We start from the raw sequence: 25,275 nt of genomic DNA on the forward strand, positions 1-25,275 counted from the left end.
TGAAAGTACTGAGACTTGAATCCCCAGGGAAGCCAAAGTCGACAACTTTAAACAAATTTAAGAATAGTATTAATTAATTTTTAAGCCTAAAAGTATATTGCGAGGACTTTGTATTTTCTGCAATGATAAGAAAGGATTATACTGCAAAGGTAAACGTTTCAGACAAGGTTCGTATTACATCAACAGGTGAAAGTCGATGTTTGACCCCATTAAAAGTAAAACTAAGTTAATATCGATCGGTTGACCTACTTCCAACTTTATGACTTTGAAGGTGTTATTGCTGTCAAAGGCTTATGTTATGGTACACAGAGCACAGTTATTCCTGTAATGGACAATTATTTGAGGATTAATATCATCTTGCACACACTTTTCTTACTCTGTCACTGAGGCTGAGCTCTAAAATATTGTGTAAATAATGTTGTCTAGAGAGCCTGCAAATGTATTCATATAATTTAGTGCTCAATAAACTTATTATTATTATTATTAAAATATCCTGACACCAGATATGTTTCTTCTGGGATTTATGATTGAAATTGATAAATTAAAACCGACCTGCTCTTTTGCGTACTTGTAAAATTTTACTAGTGTTGTTATTTATTTTAAAGAAATTTCATTATTGGGGGTGGGGTTTAAGATGAAACACTTTGTTTTCCCTGAAATAACTGGATGTCTTAGTTGAGAAGGAATATGAGTGATACATAAGATTGAACCCATTCGGCATTAGCTCTAACTGTAAAATGCTCTCAGAAAGAATTTAAATGAAGACAGCTGAATAAGTTCAGGGGTCAAATACAGGCGAGGAAAAATATTAATTAGACAATCAGGATGAGAAAGAAAATTTTATATTTAATATTTTTGTCAGCCAGCATGTTTCAATAATGAGATTACCCTAAGAACAGGAGGGGAGTATTGGTTGGCTGTCTCCATTGATTGTTTGGCATACTAAACCAGACATATGTCTTTTGTGAGAGAGAGAAAGAGAGCTCCTGATCAGTGTTTGTTTCCAAATACTATCCATATGGTATGTGCACATAGACTAGAAAAGCATAGGATAATAATTTCCAAAGCTTGCATTATTTGAGATTATGACAAGAAAAAGAATATCCAGAAGCATCAGAAGTACACATAATCATCGGTAGGATTTCTGTTGAACTATTGATGGCTTCCCTTGTTTAACAAACAATGAAGCAAAACGAAACCATAAGCAGATGGTAGTCTGTAGAATGCTTTGATCTGTTAATGCAATCCACATACAGTAACACCTGATTCTTCCAAGTACTAATATATATATCAGTTTTATCTTTAATGTGTAGGTCCACTAAATTAATGAAATCTAGATTGCCCTAGTCTAGGCCTATCCAACTACCAGACTCGGCACCAAATGATCCCAAATTTACTGGTAAGTCAGATCACACTAGCCGTTTTCAAGGTATGCGTCAGTACGCATTTTGCAGTATCGTACCCCGGAACAAATTTTGAGATGAGATGCACTAGCTACTTTCCAACCCCGCAGAGAATCATCACGTACTAGGCAAGAGCGGTGTCACGTCTGATACTTCGAAGCGTGTACTGACACACACCTTGAAAAAGGGGAGTGAGGTCCGATCTACTGGTAAATTCTGGATCATCCGGTGATTTTAGGATCATTCTGTGCCAAGTCTGGTAGTTGGATAGGCCTGTAGCCTATAGAGAATAATCCTTGTATTTAACGTAGTCAACTGTTACACTCTGTACAGAGACATAAAAGGAAACAAGTAATGATTAAGGTACATCATATTTCATATATAAGAAATTAAATCATTATTCAGCTTTGCTGAGTGTATACCAGTATTGCTTTAAATTTTGTAAACACAGAAGTAGTGTAACAATGAAATTCATGTTGTAAAATTAAAAATACGAACAATTATATCTGTAAGGTGTTAAAAAATAAGTGCATGTACGTAGGTTATAGTAAGACATTTTTGTAAACAGAAAAAAAATTTGTAACTGAAAAGAAAACCTACCAAGACCCACATACAAGTAAACATGATTTTGGTCTTTGGTCAAATAGCCAAAATTGGGGCAGTGCTGAATGTTTTTGTGATCAGATATATATAACTGGGGGATAAAAAATTAATTGACTTACAATTTACATATGTTTGAAATGAGTTAAAATTGATTTGTGGATTAGTTAAATTGAACATTATAGTTCACAAGCTGATATGTATTTGATGTAAGCCTAATGCTTGTCTGGCAGCAACTTCATCCCTTCTCAGTTACTGTATAATGTGCTTTGTTGTGTGAAATAGTTACACAACACTGCAGTATTTACACAAGTGAGAAGTGAGGAAAACTACCACCAGAACTGTAAAATACAAAGAAGGATTGAATTTCTGAAACTAACTCCACCTTGGCGCAGTAACAATAGTAATTAGGGGAAAATCAATTTCAGTTCTGTAAGCTTTTGCCTTATCAGCTGCTTTGAGATACTTGCACGAAAAGTTAATTAGATTTTGTTTTCCCTCTAGTATTACTTTCCAAGTTTAATGGCCAATTACTTGTGCCCTGTCTCAGAAATTATCAAATTGAACAATGAATGACAGTGTCTTTGTTCAAAAGGCAGATGAAGCTTTTATTGTCTGAAGATGGGAAATAATTCATCTGCAAGAACTGAACAAGTTAGCATATGGCTCATGTCTTCAATTCACAGACCAGTGACTACTATTTTTTAATAAAATGCCACTCCTTGAAAGAATTGTGAAAATGATGCGTGTTGCTGTTTTGATATATAATGAAGTGTGCAAATCGAGTTAAGATTAACTTTCCACTTCTGAGATGAATAACATTGTGAACAGTTTGTCATATCTCATTCACTTTATCAAATAAAATCAGGTCCTGTTCATGTGGCATGATACCAACTATTTCCCATATCCCCCTCTGAAGCTTACTGAATAATTAGGAGTATTAGAAAAGCAACTCCATGCTGTCATGATGTTAACAGTTTCAGTTGAGGAATTTATAAACTTTTCATAGTGGAAGAAAAAATGTGGATACCATGCAAGTTAATAGTTTCAATTATCCCGTTCTAATATCAACTGAAAAATTCCACCGTGAGAAAGAAAGGGGAAAATACTTAAATGTACACTCACTTCACACAAAGAAACAGTATTTTTTCTCTCACCCCAGGTGGGAAATGGGAATTTAAAAAGGGCATTCATAAATAATCATCTCTCATATCAGGGTGTGATATGATTGCTTGGCAATTTAACCAGAATAAAAAAGTTCTGTAGGCTGAGATCTTGTGAAATAGGTTCGCCATTGAAGGAAAACTAATTTTGTGTGTTGGCAAGATTGAGAGAGCTAAAGCATAAGATTACAAATGTGGCAAGCTACATGTGAGGGTGGAAACTGAGAAGAAATCTATTTTATTTTTTGTTATATGTTGTATGGTTTCAATGTGGCTGTACAATTATTATGCTTCAGAAGTAGATTTCAATGAAGGACAAAAATTGCAAAGGGTCATTCTGATGGTTTGTTCTAAGTTTTAAGCTGACCTTTGAGTTTTTAGGGTAAGCAGGGTTCTGAGAAAGTGGCGCACTATTGTTTTGATTTGAGCGTTGTTGCTCTTTCACAGCAGCTTGGTGTGAGTGAATTGATTAAGGGATTGCAGGTCTTCATAGATCTGGCACACAGGTGTGGAGGATGCATCTTGGACAGCCACATAAGATGAAAAACTGTGGTTTAATCCTATTAGAGACACTGTTGAGACCTTAGTCAGTTCAAGGTGAGGAAAGTAAGTTGTACTCTTTCAATAGTTATAGAACAGAATGTTGTGCAGAAAACATTGAATATAAGTCTTTGTTAATCATATTTAGTCTTGCTGCTGAACCTATGTCAATTTAACTGATTTAAAGTTAGATTTGTTTTCAAATAGCAAGAGGTGAAGGTGAAATGTGAGGAAAAAAATACATAGTCCGTTTACTTTGATGGTCTGAGAATTGTGCAAATCTGTCCGCCTCTGCATATTTAAAAAAATCGTTAATAGCTTTCTGCAAGCCGAAACAAAACTTTGTTAGAAAACATTTATTTTTTAAATACTTTAGACAGATATGTGTTGAGAAATTAATGGGTTATTACAAATCTTACTATTGCATTTGAGTTTACTATATCCATTTACAATAGATCAATTTAGTTATTGATGAATAGGTATAGGATTGGGAGCTTTTTGTTTGCTGTGATATAAGGTTACCTGTGTGTAGACAGACTGCAGGTGTGCCAGTGGCAGAAGAAATAGAGAAGCAGGCAGATTTAGAGGACATAGATAAAATGTTATGTCCCATACTACTTTTTAAAGTGTTTTTGATGTAGCATTTGCATAATATGTTTGTAAACTTTTATTCCTCGTTTACATAATTGATAGATTAATATCATTATTAGAAACTGAAAGAATCAAGAACACATTAGACTCCAAATGAGGTGATACAACAATAGAATGATGAAGCGATAAAATTATAATAGTGTAAGGAGTCAAGTGCACAGAGATGGTTAAGATAAGTCTTACCAACTGTCCACAGAGTAACCAGCCATTTCATGGACAAAACTAAATTTTAAAACTGATCCCAGTCGCCATTTTTCTCCAAATTTTTCTACACATGCCTTTTATAGGGGACAACACTGAGGATTATTGAAGAGAGAGCAGTTCTACATAAATAGCTCAGATATCTAGATCAGATATGTAACATGGATATAAAAGGACCCAGCATTACTGCATACATCTCAGTACGATACCAGTCAATATATCAGCAAGGAACCTTCTATTCTGGGACGATCTGTTTAAAAAATACAACAGAACAGCTCACAGTTGTAAGCTGCAAACACTTGTGTTTCTCTGTATGATAAAATAGTATGCCACATGGTAAGTTGCACCTGTGCTTTACCTGGTCATGCAGTAAGGTAAGAAATTACCAAGAGAGCCCTACTGTGAAGTGTAGAGATTTGGTGCAAGTAGAATTTAGGTAAGACTTTGTTCTTGAGCCTTGTTAACCTAATAGTTTGTTCATTTATCTCTTTGAACAGCATATATACCTGGTAACACATTTACAGAATCATGAATGCAATTTTTATGAAAAATTTGTATCATGTTTTAAATTATCAAAGCATGCAATACCACAAAATGAAAGATATGTGAATACATTCGCATGAATTGAAAGATGCATCTTTCATTTGAAGGAATCCCGTTTTCATGAAAAGCACTAATTGAAGTTGCAAAATGTCCCGTTTCTTTTTTCCCATTTGTTAGTATTTGTTCTGAATGCAGTGATACAAGGGATTTGCACAGAGATTTGAGATAGTTTTGACCAAAAAGCTATATGATGAAAATGTTGAGTAAGAAAATGTCTCTGTGATGAAAAGCACTGGATGTCCAGGCAGTTTGAAAATGCACCTGAAACTGTGCCATAATTTCACATCATATTCTGTCTTTGGAAAAATTCCATCCCAAGTTTCACCCCACTGATAGGGAGGCCTTGTCTATCATCTACAGTTATGAGTCATTGTTTGTATCATCTTGCTATCCTCCAGAGGCTGTTCTGTTCAGTTGTTAATCAATTGAGGATTAGAAAAACTGTCTGCAGAATGTGTAGAAGGTAAAAAAAATGCATATAGTAATTGCAGAACTTTTTCTTTATTCGTGAATTTTCATACAAAGAATTTTTGCAATGTCAAATAGTGGAATGTGGTCTATGTTTTTATTGAAATTATCAACATATTGAGTCAGATGTTTTCTGATGTTATTTGACCCTTTTTGGCTTAGTTGTCAAAATCAGGTGGGAATTGAAACTTTTCCTGCTCCTGTCTTTCAATAGTGTCTTGTTCCTCTACATGAGTGTGAGAAAATAGGGAATATTTTGCTTCTGTGGTTGAACCATTTGCTTAGCATTAAATCCAAGTGGGGTTTCTACCCAGTTCTCTTTTCTCAAGAGAGTCCAAGAAACTGGTGCAGACTTTGTACCTTTTTAAAAATGCCACTAGCTAATTGGAGCTTAGGCTTAATGAAGTTGCATGCATGCACTATATATATATATATATATATATATATATATATATATATATATATATATATATATATATATATATAGTCTAAGAAATGGAATGAGTAAGACCAATGTGTTGACACAGTTGCAAAAAACTGACAATCTGCCAAGGATGATAATCCCATGACCTTTACAGGAATTTCATTTATGGAACATGTAGGTCTGGAAGATCTGTAGATATCCTCTAGCTGATGTTCAGTTTCCATAGTGATACATATGTGAGTAAATTGGCAATTTGTCAGATTTTGACAGGTAGCTTGTGACATTTAGTGGTGACACGTGGTGCTTTCATTTGTAATTGGCTTTTTGCGTATTTTTCATGAATGTAGGTTTGTTTTGACCATTGAACATATGAGGGCAGGCAGTAAGAACTGGATTATGAACTTAGCAAACAATAACCTATGGTATCTAACATTACTGCAGTAAAAATGCATTTTGGTATTACCTTTTGTAAGTCTGCTTGAGGTAGCTTTTTAAAAAAAAAAAGGCAAACAGTTATGAGAGTTTACCCAACTGGCATTCATTACAAATCTAATTTCTTCCCTTTGAACAACATTGTTCTGGGAGTGAAGACAGTTCATTATTTCTAGCTGTCTGCCAAAGAAAGCGAGATAATCTCTCTCTCCTTATGTACATGTGGTGATATTAAACAATTGTATACTATGATAAAGAAAAAAAGAAGAAATGCCAAGAGGATGGGATGAGAAAACTGCAGCATTAACCGGCTTCACTTAGAATTAATATGGATTTGAAGGGTATTTTTTTAATGTTTACAGTGCATGCATAAGCAAAGGAGAACTTGTTTTTCTGATCCAGGTTTGGATAATGTGATTTTTTTGTATCATAATTCTTCTTTGTGAAAGAACTGCGTGCCTGGTGATGAATACTTGACTTTGTGGTAAAAGTGCTGGTACATGTAGTATGACTTTAAGCTAGAATAGCTGTTGTTATTTTTTTACAAGACATTTTCTAAAGGTTAAGCCTTGCACTGCCAAGTTCAACAATGGATAAATGTGTTGGTTGCAGTTGTTTGATTTGAAAGTTTTTTTTTTTTTGTCTGAAAAAAAAGCAGCCAGTTAAATGATTTGCCAGGAAGTAGTTATAAGATGATCATGTGTTTACTTGTTGACAGAATATTTTCATGGACTATAGCCCAGTATTTTCAGCTTTTGTAACATATTTTTTACTTTATAAAACTGTTTAATCACTACATATTACTTGACAAAGTAGTGAAAATTGTAGACGTACCTCATCTGTCTTTTCTTGAACAGGATTGGTTGCAAAAAAGTGGCAAAGGTTTAATGCAAGGAAAAAAAAGTAAGAAGATTGACCCTTTTCTGATTTAATCAAATACTGGCAAATTTAGATGACTGTTCTCAACATGCAAGTTCCATGTTGATGTTGAAATGAAAATTTTGTAGAAGAATGCAAGATTTTGATTCACTATTGAGTTTGTGAGTTGTTACTGATTGGTGATTTCTTTGCAAGGCAGTCTTTCTCTGTGTAAGCCATTTTACTAAAACTGATCAGAAGTGGTGTACATAATGATAAGGATAGATTCAAGATTGAATAGTCTCTAGCACTCATAACTTGAATGTGGCTTGGACCACCCTTATGTATAGAAATTTTTTTGAATATGAGAGCTGTTTTTACCTAAAAATATTTAACTTATTTTGTCCAAATTTGACATTTGAATTATGTTACAACATTTTGGCTTTTAGCAATATGCCCTAGCAAAAAATATGTTAAGCATTGCATAAAATATAAAAATAAAGTGAATAATCATTCTAAAAAAAGTAATGAAAATGGATAGACAAAAAACAAGAAAAATAAAAGTAATAAACAAGCAGCCAATAAAATTATTATAGCATTACCTTAATCTGCATTTTATTGGCTGCTTGGTTATTCTTTATTCTTTCCTCTTTAGCATAGACAACTTTTTTTCACAATTTGTGAAACCTTTTATGGAAAGGTTTATCTTCGTTATTCTGAAAGAAAGTAAGGGATATTTTGCAAGAGGGTCTGTTAAAGTACTTGTCAGAGAAAAATGCACAGGCATTGGCAAGAAGATGAGTGCTGAACCTGTGCCCTGTTGCAGATCAGCAGGGCCGACCCAAAAAAGTCTCAGGTGAAGTGGAAATCTATTGTTAGGATATGTTCCCATCCATCCACATCTTGGCATAGAAATCTCCCACATGTATGAAGTATGTACCAGTAATGTGTGTGCTTCTGCTCTTCCTTTAGGCCACATTTCCTTAATAAACTGATTAACAGACCTTTTGCTCTTCTAATGGAATTAAACCTTTTATAACCTTCAAAAGGTGCTGTGATTTGGATTAATACCTAGGATTTCTACTCAAGTAAAGTTTTGTATACAGATATGGTCCAGGTGGGATACATTGATTGTGAAAATGTTGCTATCTTGTCAGATTCAATAGAGAGTTATATGCTAAATTAAATCTAGCTGTCTCAACATGAGGATTATTTTCAGGGCCTCTTCATCACTCAATCCAAGCATGATAGACAGTCTTGGCATCAAATTGCATTAAGTGACACATGCATAAGGTCAGGTTTTCTATTGGTATTTATCTGGTAATGCCAGTCATTCTTTTGATTATGAGTGCATTCTGTGGATTTTATTTGAGAGACTATCACACAGATGCTTAAAGTGTAACATTAAAAGATATGTTAAGTAGTTTGATCTTCGTAAACTGTAGCAGGTGATTAATTAATACAGCATGAGAAAGAAGCCTGATTACGGCATGAAGATTCCAAATTACTTGCTTTGAGATTTGATATCCATCTACCTGAGAACATATTTAGTTTGAAAAATGAATGTAATACAAAGTGATATACAAGGAAATATGATAAGGAATGCTTTACACTGAACTGGCATGTGCTAAAGAAAAAAACATTTTAAAAGAGTGATTGGAGAGATCCTCACGCTAAACCATGTTGTGCCCTTTGAAATTGAATAGAATAACACGGATGATCACAAGAGATTATTTCAGCAACATTATTATTCATAATTCTGCCCCCCCCTCCTCTCCAAAAGGGATACCCTCTGATATCAGGGTCCTCTAAAATAGTATACAAAATTAAAGTGTAGACCACTGTGGGCACTCACCAATCAACTCGTCTGCACTTACATAACTACCCTTCCCCTACCTGCTCCTTAAACAGTAGATAATTGTGGTGTTGGGTGTAATCACATAGCTGAGCATCTGGAGTGGAGGGGGGGGGCTACTGCATTTAAATTTACTGTCCTGTTGTCTGAGTCTGCTGTCTGTGTTTAGTTGCATTTTCATAAGACTTAAATAAAGTTTTGTTGGGTTCTAAGCGTTTCTTAAAGGAGTGGGCTGTTTCACAGAACCTACTTCTAATACATTATCATGCTTGCTGAGTTACCACCTGGCTCTGATACTACCTAGGGGATTTGATATGATGTTAGATGGGCATTATAATCCTTGAGTCTTGTCATAGTGAGATAACCTTAAATATGAAGTTTTTAAGTGTACGTGTACACAACAGGATAGTCTGTAGGGGACCTATCTGTAGGGGATAATATTGTAGAGCTGTTCAGTGTATGCAGTCATCATATAGAACAGATTTACTGGTAACTAAGTTTGTGAGATAATGTGTTTTACACTTAATTTTTGCATTCATATCAGATATGTTTTTAATGCTAGAAATACATTTATTTTTCTAGGTTTATTTGATTTGATTGTTGGTACAACTTAAAACATTGTTATAAGACTAATTATTATGAAGCAAAATCTCATGGAAAGATACTGTAATGTTCTTTTGATAATCAGTGCATATTCAAAACAAATAAAGAGAGGTTGAGTTAAACTTCATTGAAGGCTAGTTCAAACTTCACATGTAGTAATATTATGCCTTCCAGTATTTATAGTTGCTATATTGAAGGAGAGGAAGAAATTATTTTCTCAATTCAATAATTGGTTGGTGTTGGTGGCAAGAACGGGAGTCACCCTGTGTTGCTCGAGCAAGAACACCTTGACGACAGAGTGCCTCGATAAATTGATAAAATTCTGAGATAGATACTTGAACGTGGTTAGTAATTTTCCAGTATATACTTTAGATTTGATAATTGTTTAAGATTATCTTTCATGGTAAGTATGTTATCAATAAGATGCACAGTGATAACAAATCGGGTAAATGCACTGGCATGTCTGATTTGGCAAAACATAAATATGCATAAATATGTATACTGATGTTATATCCGTGAGATAACATAATTTTGGAATTTTACACTTAGCTGCATGCAGTTTTTCAGAAAGGAACAAAGCCATTAATCTATACCCTATTGTCAGATTGTTTCTGCAGTCAGACTATATTATATAAATAATCAGCAGTACAGAATTGTAAGATGAAACAATGAGCTAACTACTGCTTTTGTAATGTGTATCTCCTTCACATGCCATACATCAGTTTAAAAGCTAAAGCTTTTTAACTAACAGACTAGAATGCGATTTTTGAAGTTGATAGTAGGATAGTAAGCTGTCATTATATGAACTTGCATGCCTGTTCATTTAATTGACCGAGTAGCTTTATTGGATCTTCTTTATAGGATACATGATGTCAACCACATAAGTCAAAAAGATATGGGGCTAATCTTGAGACATATAATGCTTTAATACATACACTTGCTTTTTATGTATGTTTTGATGGTATTGGAAACTTAGTGGAGAAAAGATGTGAATAGAATTTAGATTATGAACATGTATGTGGTGGAAGTGGGGAATGTCCTACTGGTGCTCTAAGATGTATGTCATAGTAAGCCAAGCATCATTTTATCAGTCTGGTCATGGTATTCTGAATAGTAGTGCATAATAAAGTATCCATTGAATGAAAGATGCACCAAGTACCACAGATGAAATATCAGGCATATGTTTGTAAAATATATACATGGATTGGGTGCTGAGTTGATGGTATGAGATTAAAGATATTTCATTTGGTATTTGCTTAGATTTAAACTAATATAGACTTATATAGTATCGTAACACGTACAAATACAGATAAGAAAAAAGGTTCTCTTTTGGCTCTGATTTATTTAGAAAAATGTAATAGGACCATATGATATAATTCCTTGATAGGACATACAGCTGATTTGGTATTAAGGCTAAATCAGGTTTTTAGGTCTTCACACAATTTCTTAAAGTGATGGAATTGCTTGGTACATTCTTGTTGTAAAACAACATGATAAATGGTTTTAACCATATGGACCTAGTTTAATCTTTGATTCTGTTATTGTAAGTTGTCTGCAGTGTCTAGTGGTGGTATACTGTAAAAATCTGACTCTCCTAAAAGGTGACTCCCCAGTCAAAATTTCAATGCATTTATGAAATTTTGACTCCCCCACGAAACTTCATAAATCTAATTTTATTTGAGTATATGACTTTTATCTTGTAGTATGCATAATGGAGGATACATTGGCACTTTTTTGTTAGTTTGCAGGTTAGGGTTAGGGTTAGGGTCAGCCCCTTTGGGAGTCAAGATTTCATGGGGGAAGTCAGATTTTCATAATGAAATCTTGACTCTGGGAGTCAGATTTTTATGGGAGTCGTATTTTCGTGTTACATTGGGGATGGGGAGACATGTTATTCACATAGAGTTTGCTTGGATAGACTGATACTAAGTTAAACTTTCACAGTTGGACTAAAAATGTGCCTTTAGTGCATGGAATAAATGTATTTAATATGCTCTCAAGAGTTGCATTCAATCTTCACCCAGCTGTGTTGACATTTCCCCATCTCAGAGTGACAATGATCAGTATTGATTGAGAAATCAGATGCAATAATCTCACTTTGCTGAAGTGTCATACTGGAATGATATTAATAGTGGGGAATTTAAATTGGCTACAAGTAAGGCATGGCATGTGCAGACTGGTGGTATTTCCCTCCAAGTCTGTTCACTGTGCTTGATGTCTTTTGAGGAGTACAGTAATTTCCTCTACAGGGAATTCATAGTGATAGAGCAGAGTACTACCAGAGACAGCTAATCTAAGTTACACACTCAGACTTCAGTGGGCATCCCTTTGATAGTACAAAAGTATGATAAGGACAGTTTGTTTTCACTGATCTAATATTTAATGCTGCTGTGAATTGGTTTTCTCCTTTCTGTATTTTGATTAGCCAAGCCCTTTGTTCTTACTTGTCTTTTCTCCAATCTTGTCATGTCAGTTATATGGTGTCATTAAATTTGAATTTAACTGGTCATGCTTAATGATTATCTTTTCTTTTAATTTCTAGGTTACCAGTCATTACAATGAGGACACTAACATAAAGCAGTCCCCAGGAACTTAGGGCGATGCCGAAGGCTAAGAGGTTAGAGGCCTTGGTATCCATACTGCGATATCCAGGGGAAGTTCTAACATGGCTGGGGCTTATACAGTTCTTCGTCTTTGCTCTGTTCCGTTTCCCAGCAGTAGGGATCACAAAGGAGATTCTGTATGATGGTGAGGAGGAGGGGTTCAAATGTAACCTTACTGGGTACTATGCTACACCAACGGCAGCCACACCTAAAGAGACCCTGGCATGTTATAAGATATACAAGGGGCCAGTGACAGTATCGATATTGTTGGCAGTACAAGCAATAGCCATTTTGGTTATGTGGGGAGGATACTTCATCTATGCCAGGTTTTGTAATGAGGTTCTAGAACACTCCAACTTGTCAGTTCTTTACGGAGGATGCCATGATAGACGGGCCCGCCTCGTCACTCTGTATAGGATACAGACATTTTGCAGGGTTCTTACCGAGATATTATTTGTATCAATAAAAGTCAGTAACATCAATGTGAATGTCCGGAGTTACCATGTCTGTTCAAGCACTTTTAACCAGTTTGTCCATGAAGAAGATGACCACACCAATCTTACAACACCAACTTTAATATGTTCAGTGACACGATTCCATGACAAGACAGTATTTCTCCATGCCCTGTTAGTTATTGATATTGTAAGCTTAATTCTGGCCCTGATTGACTTAACGGTGGTGTGTATCCATGACCCAGACTATTTGTTCCCAGGACATCGAAAGATGCAAGTTGATGATGATAGTGCTAACCAGAGTCTGACTTCCATGAGATATACCTCTACACCAGGTACAGTAAAATACAATAATTATTTGCAAATATTAAAAAGATATAAAAGCAGCATACATATGTACGTATGTACAGACATACATGCCTACATGCATACTAGTACTCCTTGCATACTTGTTCCCCCCTTTCCTTTTATATTCCTTTTTTTAGAAAGTTGGAAAATGTGAGTGATCATTACCTAAGGATATATTTCAGTAAAGAAACCAATTTTATTTAAGAATGCTATTTTTAATTGGCCTTTCTTTATTTTTCATGTAACATATTCTTCATCATTTCTAGCTGTCATGAATAATAAACTCATCCACTTCTCAATTGAGTTAAGCAAAACAGTCAGTTGCATCAGTGTATAATTTATAGGTTTCAAGTTGTGAGTTGAATGTTAAATAAAGGTCTTTTTTAGTAGATATGATGGTTTTCTGAAGATAAGATTTAGAGAAGGTGATCGATCCTTTGCATTTCAGAGGATAAAAGATTTCAATCAAACATTAAAATAAAACTTGGTCTTTTCTGAAATGAATCTGATGCTTTGAAGCATTCAGTTTTACTAAGAAAATGGTAATGTAGGGATTTTTTTTTTTTTTTTGCAATGCTTGTATCCTTCCTTCTCTGCCTTAACTTGGACATGATAAGTCTTTGATGTCTACATTAGCTTTATCCTCAAAGGTTAACTGATGCTCTTTATGGGAATTGTGTGTACAGCATATGTGCGGTTTGGTTGCAGAAAACAAGGGTAATACTACTGTGCTGGCTGGATGTGAGAGACATGGGCTGGCACAGAGAATGTGAACAAAATGTTACATTTTGTGTTATGGTGTCATCTTTCTCTTTAATAACTTAAAATTGATATAACAGAAATGTTATGAAAACGCCATAAAGATGTATGGCTTCATAATTCCTAGTATGGATATTTTGTTTCCCCATGTCTTACCTAACAACCAGAGAGGCTTCTTTGACCTTTTGTCTTTTAATGCAACATAGTCATTTGCAAGCACCTAGGTAATCAAAACAACCACCAATGGTTTAAAGTTTCTTAGAAAAATAACAAGTAACCAGGAGCCTTGCAAGATGGTGAGGAAATTGTGTCTGATTTGTATACATTAAAGCTAGAACAGTTTTTCAGCTATAAAATTTATGAAACTGATGTATGTTCGTATAGACAATAGCATTGCACAAGTAGAAAAAAATGCGCTAGCATTGGGTTATCTTGACGTCTATTTTTACATAGCATAATTACAATGTATGATAATGAGCCATCATGCAAATTAACTTTCACAGTGCAATATAATGGGGAACAAAGAATTGTGCTTTTTTTGCTCAGGGAGTTGTGTATTTTCTCATCTCTTAGGATGCTGCATATCATACTCATTTCTGTAACAGAGCTTATAGCAGAGAGTGGCTCTCTCTTTCATTATGAGATTCATTAAGTCATGATTTGATGCATTTCAAACTAAATTTCCTGGTTTTCTCTTCCATGGTACAATAGAATGAAAATAAATTTGACTCCTTACATACAGCCATATTGCCATATTATTTAGACCTTAAAATTTCTTATAATATAATATGTGAAGTGTGAAATAGCATCAGAATAGATTTATGCACAAGCTCATATAATCTAAATTCCATTAGTGGGCCTATAGGTTTAAAATAAGGCTGCAGCAATCCAAGGAGAACACCCTGCAAACCTGCTTACAGTTAACAGGGCTTGTGTTTGCTTTGTTCAGCATATACTGCAAAATAAGGTCTACTACCTGCATTTGGGTGCATAATACAAAGGTGTTTATCTTGTCTGGGTTTGATTTGAAAGAAGTGAGTGAGGAAAAGCTATAGAATAACACACCTGGAGAGAGACTGGGAATGGGCCCCTATGCTTTGAGAAAGATCTTTTGTAAAATCTGTTTGTCGTAGTGGGGAGTCTCAAGCAGGTTTTTCTTGAAAGTTTAATCGGCCAAATTAGGGGCCACCAGAAATATTTGACCATGCCCTTGACAGAGGTCAGAAGGCAATTTACATAGAGTAATGAGGTGAAGTGACAAGAATGAACTCCCTTTTTACTGTAAAAACATTATGACAAAAGTAAATCATAACAAGAAGGTAAGGTTAGGTATAGTACAAAATGTACCAAGTAAATAAGGCTCTTTTCCTACTTTGTAAATGTACATGAAAAAAGGACTTCGTACAATTTGAAACTTCAGTTAAGAAGATGGTTATTATATATATGCAAGTAAAAATGTAAAAAAATATATATATATATATATTTTAGTACAGCATCTACAGTTAATAAACTGTTTTGTCCATAATACACTTTTGCTTCAAAGATGGATATTCAGTGACATTCAGTCTTGATGGCTTATTTTATCTACAACAGACTGATTTGAATTTATAAGACAAACAGTACATTTATCAGTAACTATTGAAACTCTTCAGAATATAGAAAACACAAAGCTAAATTTGTTTAAAATATGATAATTAAAAAAGCAAAACAAAAAAGTTATTCACAAATAAATTCTTTCTCCTAAAAGCACATCACAAAGTACCCAACATTTGATATAGGCTTACTGTTTCTCAAGACCACAGCATAATCAGATCTGATTCAACCTAACGGAAGTCGGTGATTGCATTGTGGAGCAGAAAAGTCCATTAAAATGCTATTAAATGTCAATAAATGTATCAATACGGTAATGCAGCCTGACATTAACAACACTGTCTTCAGGAAGAAACTTAACAATTGAACTTTGTAAGTCTGATGTTGGTAGCATTCCCTGCAACAATTTCCATTTGCAAACTTTAGTTAAATAATTGTTATGCTGAATTATCATATCAGAACCATCTTTGTGTGTTTTCCAAACATTTGCATTATTATTTCTGTTAATTCAGTTTATAATTCACCCTCAAGCTATTAGGGACTCTTTACAAATGCCCTGTTATATCCAGATAATTGTGCACATGAACAACAGATCATATACATTTTTTTTTTTTTTTTGCAATCTCCATTGAGAACATAAATTTATATTAGTTTTCAAGATAATGGCAATTTATTTGATTATATGAGTAAGTACATCACCTGGTCTTTAGCAGGATATATTGTTTTCCTAAATCTTTACCCATTCAATTATGCTCTGTTTAGAGCATATTATTTAGTAATTTCCATTATGGATCACAGTGGTTCTGATGAAACTGGACTGTTTGAATTTCTTGAAATCTATTAACTAAGTAACTATAATTTGCAATTTAGTGAACAGAGTTGGGGGTGGCACGTTGGTTTTTAGCTAACTTTCAGTTTCTGCTGGAATAGTTATATTAACAAATGGCAGTTTACCTAAAGCACTGCTACTTTGATCCTAACCCTCATGTCCCTCACATAACCCAAATAGAGTAGAAGAAGTGCCATTTTTAAATGCGAGTCATGCACCAGCATAGCGTTTTGTATGAAGCTGAATGTTTTTTTTTTCTGCTGCAAGGTACGTACGTGCCTAATAAAGGTGTTTTGGGCCATAACACCTTTGAGAAATTGTCCAGGCCCTTCCTAAACCCCAGTTAATTATAAGGTGTATGAAACTAAACCTGTGGCTTTAACAGAGGAACAGCAGGACAGGCATATGTGGAATTTTTTAACCAAAATTAAAGCTGATGCCAAATGTTAAAAAGATTTAATGACATTTTACTGCTTGACAAAATCTATTTGTTGTTTTAATCCTGTTTCTGACCCAAACCACAGGAAATATGATTTTCTATAACAATTTCATGTTGGCTTGTTGAACAAAAGAATGACTAGTTTCTTAGAAGCAATAATAGCAAAATATTTTTCTTCCTGTGCACCTGTCATATCTAAAACAAGGCACTGTATGGTTTTAAGATCGATAATGTATTCTTGATAATATATGTAATTATTTTTTAAGCACCTACAGTAACACAGGGCATTGTTAAGGTTTCCACATGAAGAAAAAAGGATTTACTGTATACATTTTAACCAGTGTCTAATCAGCTATGTTAACACTGGTCTCGTGGCAAATTGAAGAGAAAATAAAGTTGAGTACAAAAAAATTTTGTTCATCTTACAGGACAGTATTTCTGCTAAAACTGGTGTCCTAAAGAGAAACATGTTAAAAGTCAGAGAAAAATTTTATCAGCTGTGTTATATTATAAGAAAAAAGTAAAATTTTCCTTCAATCAACAACTTAATATTGAAATAGTTTACCTCCAATATTTCGATGTCTAACAGTACATCTTCATCCCTGAAGACATGCTAAAAGTTTTTTCTCACAGACTAAGATAAATGCACAAGGAGTATACATATTCATTTATTGTTCACAGTGATTTTCAAAGCTTTGTTAAGATGCAAAAGTGCTTAGTGCTGCAAGGTGTCATAAGTTCTGAGCTTTAAAAAACAAAACAAAACAAAACATCCAATTTAGAAGTGTGGTAATGGTAGAGTTGTTTTGACAGCCCAATGCTGAGGGATGGGTAGCATGGAGAGAGAGAAAGAGAGAGAGAGAGAGAGAGAAAGAGAGGGAGAATTCTAACTGTAACATAAAGCAATATATTATGCTTTGCCCAGTTCTAACCCTGTTGGTGTATTGTATGTAGTATCTGTACAATTATGCCTGTGCCTTATGTCCTGATACATGTTTTCTCCCAGGCACTCATCCATATAGTATTAGCTCTGTGTTTACTGTTATGAGATGGCAGGGGTTTACCACATCAATTACACTGGAAGAAGACATGTCACAGCATAGGATGATGTATGACAGGTTGAATTAGGTTCATATTTACTGTACCAGGTTGGACACTGTTATGTGTATACATGACTAAATTGATATAGAAAATAGTTTGCTTTCATTCTCATGGCTTATAACAAAGTACATGTCCAATATGTGTCTCACAAGCAACTTAGAATATTTTAATAAGGTACCCTGTCCTACAAATAGGGCTTTTATCTGTCTCTTCTAGCTGATACTGTCTTGCACATTTTGTGTGTACATCGATTTATATACCTATGTGACGTGAGTCAGTGGGTGGTTACATATTTCATGCCAAAGGACAGGTCTACTTTCACCATACATGAGGTTTATGTCATAATTTACTCCATGTCTGTGGGTTTAACTTTTCCCTGGTTGATGAATTACCATATGTTGAAGTATCACAGTGATGTCCGTGCCTCATACCAACTAATGGTTGAGTACATACATGAGTCCATCTGAGCCATAATTTTTTTTCTTAACATGGTTAGGCACACAATTTGACTTTGGAGATTTTTAAGTGACTGATTTGCATTTTGGAGTGGTCCTAAAATGGATAGGCTACCAAGTGTGCTGCCTGGGGAAAGGTTTTAGTACTTGCACCACATGCCTTTTTTCCCACATAAGATTTTAAAAGTGGGATTATGTTATCAATAGCTTTAGACACATCTAAGCCCCTTTTCAAATCAGTGTACAGAATAACTGAGAAGGCTGTAAAAAACACTTATAAGTGGATGTGATTGCTCAGGCTCATCATGTTTGTTATGCAACTGTTTTAGTGATTGAAAATGAAGAGATAAGGATGATTGATTTAGAATTGAAGCAGTCTGTGTATCTGTAAACAGAAATTTTGGCAAATTCAATTAATAAACAATGAATTTTCTTTTTAATAAACAGACCATTTGATTAAAGTTGTTTTTTAAATATAATTATAATTTACATTTTTTAAAATGATTTTAGTACATAGATTTAAGGGCATATTTTGTTCTTGTTTTCAGTAGCTCCCCCAGTGATCCATGTTCCCCAACCCGTGCCATATTTCTATCACAGCCATCACATGGGCAGCCTGACCAAGGCCCTTGAGAAACACAGCTTTGTGGCTGTCACAGGTAAATGTACAATAAAATTTAATGGTGAAAATTTTGAAAAGACACCATGAAGAATATTGGGGTGTTTCAAAAGCTCTCAACTAGACTGGTGTTAAACTATATAAACTGTTGAGAAAAACATTTCCTAACTCACAAACGAACCCATTTTTGATGACATTTATTGCCTTGTATGGACAAATAATTCAGCTTTCAATAAAAGTAATTTATTCAACACTTTCTACTGGTAAAAATGAAAAAGAGTAATATTTTAGTACAGCTTCTTCAGTGAGTAAACTATTTTGTCCATAAACATTTTCAAACATATAATATTATAAATTGTTTCACACAAAGATGTGCACTGCTTTAAAATAGGGAAAGATCTTAATCAGTTAAATGAATGGAGGATTATCAGGATCAATGTAACCTTTTATTGTTGTAAATAATTCATTTTCTATTTCCCTAGGTCCCCATGGATGTGGTAAGACCCAACTAGCCTTGAACTTTGCACAAAGTCAACAAAAAGAGTATGGCATAACACTGGCATGGTGGCTACCTGGAACATCTGCATCTGCCTTGGAGCACAGTCTGTATATACTGCACGAACGCATGCATCTGAATATGCCTTTTGCAGCTGAGGAAAATGCCAATGTACGTGTCGAGGGCCTATTGACTGGAACCATTGCACAGTTGTCCAAGCGATTTGGGAGAATCTTGCTGATATTTGAAGATGTCAATGAGTTGGGTGCCATGATAGAGAATGCTTTTAGCAGAAGGGATAAATTTATTGTGATTCTGACATCCAATAACCCTGCTGTCATTCAAGATGAAGATCTGGTGGTAAGGATAGAGGGGTTCTCTGATAACGAAACCATGGACTTCTTCAAAATGGAGGATTCATTTCAAAATGCTGCAGACAACGATATTGTAGATGTTGGACAGACTCTAGGGAATCTCCCATTTGGCCTGGCCGTGGCCCGCTCTTACATATCACACGCAGAATCTGATATCCAAGATTACGTACACAACATCAGTGACATGAGTAACACTGGCACCATGCAGACTATTCAAAAGAAATTCCTTGGTCAGCATCATAAGAAAACTCTGGTCCAGGCATTGTTATTGTCATTTGACCGCATGCGCCATGGTGGGTACAAAGAGGCCATGAAAGCTTTTGAAATTGTTGCTTATTTCTCCCCACAAGATATCCCTAGTTTCTTGCTCCACAATGGGCAAAACGACAAGATGGATGACTTCCTGACCAAGCTTAAAAAATATTCCCTGGTGGCTAGGGATGATATTGATGGGATTCAAATGCTGTCTGTTCACAAAGCAGTACAATTGGCCCTGATGATGGAAATACAAAAGCAGGACCCCAATCATGCTTTGAAAAGGGCAATCTTTGCCTTACTGGGGCACATGGAAAGAGACATGAGGTGTGCTCAACATTACAAAATCAGCACACTGTTGTTGCCACATTTAGAATCAGTATTAAAACACTGTTTAAGCATGGAGCTGGATTTTGAAGGCTCCATAGGGAGAATTTGTCTCCTGAATATGCTGGGGAATTTGTATGCCAAAAAGGGAATGGTCATAATGGCTGAAGCTGAGCTCAAGAGAGCCAAGCAGCTGGTATTTGATCTGCTCCGGACGTCAGAGGATCAGCTGTATGCAGAGGCAATAAGCCGTATAATGGTGCGCAGGCGCATGAGTTTCCGTGAGGTCACAAGTGACTTAATGACAAGCACCAAGGCAGACTTGCTGATGAACATGCTGTCTGAAACCAGTTACAACAGTATGGATGAAAATGATCTTCTGAAACTATTGTGTACCCAGGTATTCAAACATCCTGATATTAAAGCACTTCAGGCCAAGCTGGGTCCAGTGGTGGTTGAACTTCACACACAACTTACCCCTGAGATGTACCTTGATCTTGTAGAAGAACAGGTGGGGACTCCTCTTGGGAAGATGAGGAGAATCTACCTAGCAGAGATATTCATCTCCATACTGTATTCTTATGGTTCCCTGTATTTCTGTCAGAATCCGAGCAGTGTTAGAAATGATCAGAAGCAGCTGTACATCAGTGATTTGAGGTTAGCCAAGAGATTATGCCAACTTCTCGACTCTGCCTTTCATTACAAAAGCATATATTTAATAGTGGCAGATCGCAATGCTTTACTGTGTCTTGATTTTGAATACAGTAAGCTTACCCAGAAAGAACTTATCAAGAACTTGGAGCATGCCAAGGCAAGGTATGGGGACTTGCTTCATGATCATGATGACTACTACTATGCTGGTGTTCTCAAACTGACAAGTCTTCACAGTGACCCATATCACAGAGTGTTCTGTCACCGACAAATAGTACGCTGCTATATCCTGTTCATCAATCTGGAGACCTATGCAGACATACCCCAACTTCTGCGTGAAGGGCAGAAGCATTGCGACAGGATGCTGCAGATAGTGGAGGAGGCTCAAGAGGCTGGGTACAAAATTCCGCAGACTAGTTTGTTTTACAATACAGCTGCTGAGTTTGTATTGCTTCACAATACTCCAGGTTACACTGAGATGAGTATTGAATACTATAACCAGTCGTATGAGGCAGAAGTCGTAAAGGCCAAGGTCACAGGAGCTCTATTAGAAGCAGTGTTGGGACTGACCAAGATATACAAGCAAGAGGGAAAGCATGAGGATGCTTTTGCCTATGCCCAAGAAGGTTTGAGGTTTGCTAAGCGACAGCCACTTTTTGCTAAATATCAAGACGAAGCCTTACGGCTTGTGAGGCAAATAAAGATAGAACATCCCTCTGTAAGCCGTGGTGTCTGTGCTGTTAGATAAAGATGCAAGATGGTTTAGACCATAAGACTATCCCTATGGAGTGACACTACCCTGGCTTTTGTTTGCATTAAATGAATTTATTCTTTGATTGAGATATTCAGCACATATCAGTTGCCTGGTTTATGGCAAACATATAATCTTTAAAAAGATTCTGTACAGATTCTTTTATTTAAATGGCATTTTTAGTATAATAAATACAGGGCAGCTGCTCTTTACATAAATATAGGGTGTAATGATAACAATGATGCTGTACTACTATAAGTATTGAGACAGGAAATAATGTACTAAAAAAGAAAAAGAACCCTTTCATAACCTTGCTATTGCTTACTGTTCACATGTGTTAAACCTTGTGTTTACTAAACAGCAAGTGCTAATGTGCATGAATGTGATCACCCCAAAGCTATGTATCACTGAAAATTCGATTACTAGGGCCTTGGAGGGCAAACTACCAGCCTTCATTTTCACTTTAATGGTATAATGTTATTAAATTGGAGGTTTAATGCTAGCTCAAGAAAATCAAAAAGCTAAAGAACTTATGCACTGTTCAACAGTGGCTCTATATTTTTGTCTGATGCTAGTTTCTTTTCATAAACAGTTTTCTTGTACAAGGTATAACCATGGGTTTGAAGTCCAACATTTTTTTGGCTGTTATGTAGTAACTGGTGACTTAGTCAAGATAAGAAATTAAAATATTAATAGATACGTGTAAAAGTGTCTGATTAAGATAAATTTGCACGTATATTTATGTCCATAATCTGTATGTTGCACTAACCATTTTTTTTTTTTTTTTTTTAGAATTTTCAAATACTTGTAACAGTGGCTGGTTAATGTAACTGAATGTCCATTATTATTAGATTAGGTTTTTCCCAGAGTAACTATTTTATACTTACATTTTTAAATTTATTTCTATCATGTATTTGAACAAGATTCATAAAGTTACAGTGGTTAGTCTTATGACTGAAGATCTCTCAGACAGGATCACAGCTGTTTTTTTTTTTTTTTTTTTTTTTTTGAAATATTGCATTTATTGTTTTTTATTATTTTTAAGCATTTAAAGGTATGTTGGACATGTCTGCTCTGTAGAAGAAAAGTAAATTTTAAAGGTCAGATTACTTAAATAATATATTGTGCTTAAATATACAGTTTTAAGCATTGTTAACTGTTATGTTAAATGCTATCAGGCAGATATAACATGAACATTCCCATGAATTTCTTACCTCATGTTTATTCCACCCAGTAACCATATTGCCATGGAAACCAGAACAACAAATATATATTTTGCATTTTACTACAGTCTCAGCAACACCTCTTGTTTGGATATAGAAAGTTCAAGGCTGAGAAATGTATTTTGTGGTTCTCTGTGTCAAAGGCAGCTTTCAGTGATTGCATATAGAAATTCAGAGTAGAGTTGTACTCTACATATTATTTTGTCAGGTTTTATGTATGTATATTTTAACCTGCATGATTGTATGAGCTGGCAAAATGGAATAATTAAGCAAAGTGACTGTGTGTAAAATGCACAATGTTTTAAATGTGCACCCAAGATATTTAAGTTTTATTGTACAGTGGAAATGTTTGAAATGGTTAAAATTTAGACAGGTTTTCTCTTTAAGAGGAATTTTGTAAAAAGTGTACATTTTTTACATATTGTTTTAGTGACTTTCTGCTGTCAAAAATGACACTGAAGCTGTTAATGTATTAATTAGATGTTTGGCATGTATACTGCCTCATTAAATGAGAAAAAGTATTTGGCTCTTCACTGATCGTATGTGGTATCTTGCCAAGGCTTCCCATGCATAACTGCATATGTTGTAGTTGTCAGTTTGTTTATATTGATTTTTAAGCATATTAGTGATATTGTTGTCAAGATGCATATAATCTTTTTAAATGTCAATTAAGTATCAAATCTCCCCAACTTTCTGGAAAAAAAAAGTGAAAAAGCTGTCACATTTAGCATGGAGTTTGACTCTACATATCTGATTCCCAAAGTCAAATGAGAGTTGTTTCTTTATAATGGAACATTTCATGGTGCACATAATCTTATGCCTTCCATTATTTGTCTCTTATTTACTAGGAGTATATTTGTTTTGGTTAAGGATAAGGGAAATCAAAATGTAATCATTATTCCACAGCCTGCTTTCATTTTCAACACGCAGCTCTAAAATCTGAGAGAAAACCCATATATTTTATGAATATTATTCATTAAGGAGAATCAGCTTCTTTGCTTGTAGAAATACAATAACAGGCACATTGCTGCAATTTCAGAAAGATGAATAACTATTTTTATTTTAAAATGGTCATTTTCTAAAGAAAATAGATGAAAGGTTACTTTAGAATGATACATCATTTATCTTTCACAGTGAAAGTAACTTAATCTTTTGTTACCATTTCTCTTATAAATAACACCCAAGAACTAGAGCTAGACCAGAAATTACATCAGTACTTGTTATATTGGTCATGCAGCGCAGATCTATTTACTGTAAGTAACCCAAGGTTGCCAATAGATATATGGTGTATTTGTCATTGGCAATGAAATAACAGTTGAGAGAAATAGAAATTATATTGACATATGCTTAAAATATGTGTAAATGCATGAAATTGGAACCCCCACACAAAACCTATTCATAATGTGCATGGTGTTTCCTCGTTCTGAAAATGTGCTGCTTGGCAACCCTTTCTGTACAATAAACAGTCTGTTTATACCTTGCTCACAGTGATTTTTGTCAAATTAATCAGTTGGGTGCTTTAATAAATGATGACACAGAGCAGGAAACCTAGCATAAAGGTGGCAGGATGTTTGATTAAATACTATCTTAATTGCACAGTGAAATGTTAAACTTCAGTGTTGTCCACAATGGAACACTCTTCCCGACTGGCAGATGTTGGAATTCCCAGAACATCAGGAGCAAAAAGAGTGTTCAGCAGAACAAGATCAAGTACTCTGGAGCAGAAGTATATTATAAATATACAATCAAGCAAAACCCCAATTTCTGATACTGCATATTACTTTCTTTTTCAATTCTTTTAGCTTGTAATGGGACATTTCAATGTTGCTTTTGTACAAAGCAATTGTAAAATTTTCTTTTTTAAAATGTGAAGAAGATAAACATAATTGGTTCAAGTTTTCTTAATACAGTATGAAATCTTTTGGGTTGCTGCTTGTGTCTACAACATCAGATATCACGAATATAAGACCTTGCTGGTTGTACTGCTGTCTTTAAATTTACAAAATAATTTCAACTGTAATTTCTCTTTGACTGAAATTATACTGTGTATGTGTGCTCTGTTTGAAACACCTTAGTGGATTTTAATTTTATTGCATTAAACAAATTTATGGTAATGTGTAGTGGCAAATCTCAACTTACATGAAATACTGTGTCACTGTTTATCTGCTTATTATGAACAATAAATCACTTGTACAAGCGATG

General features: G+C 34.9%; 1 protein-coding gene across 8 annotated transcripts; it reads left to right on the forward strand.

Annotated features, from left to right (window-relative positions):
• On the forward strand, nt 1-25,273 carry LOC106159679 (uncharacterized). 8 transcript variants are annotated; one of them, XM_013536043.2, is made up of 4 exons: nt 1-149; nt 12,344-13,191; nt 18,926-19,036; nt 19,479-25,273. In XM_013536043.2, the coding sequence occupies exons 2-4, from the start codon at nt 12,402-12,404 to the stop codon at nt 21,845-21,847; spliced, it is 3,270 nt and encodes a 1,089-aa protein (XP_013391497.1). In that variant the 5' UTR covers nt 1-149; nt 12,344-12,401; the 3' UTR covers nt 21,848-25,273. The 8 variants fall into 8 exon arrangements, with proteins under 8 accessions (XP_013391497.1, XP_086858604.1, XP_013391505.1 ...); XM_087002478.1 differs by having other exon boundaries at nt 2-167; nt 12,344-12,549; XM_013536051.2 differs by having other exon boundaries at nt 3-167; nt 18,929-19,036.
• The last annotated feature ends 2 nt before the right edge of the window (nt 25,274-25,275 follow it).

The sequence above is a fragment of the Lingula anatina genome, chromosome 1 (genome assembly GCF_051362555.1).
Source record: "Lingula anatina isolate TDL-2025a chromosome 1, LinAna3.0, whole genome shotgun sequence".
NCBI lineage: Eukaryota > Metazoa > Brachiopoda > Lingulata > Lingulida > Lingulidae > Lingula > Lingula anatina.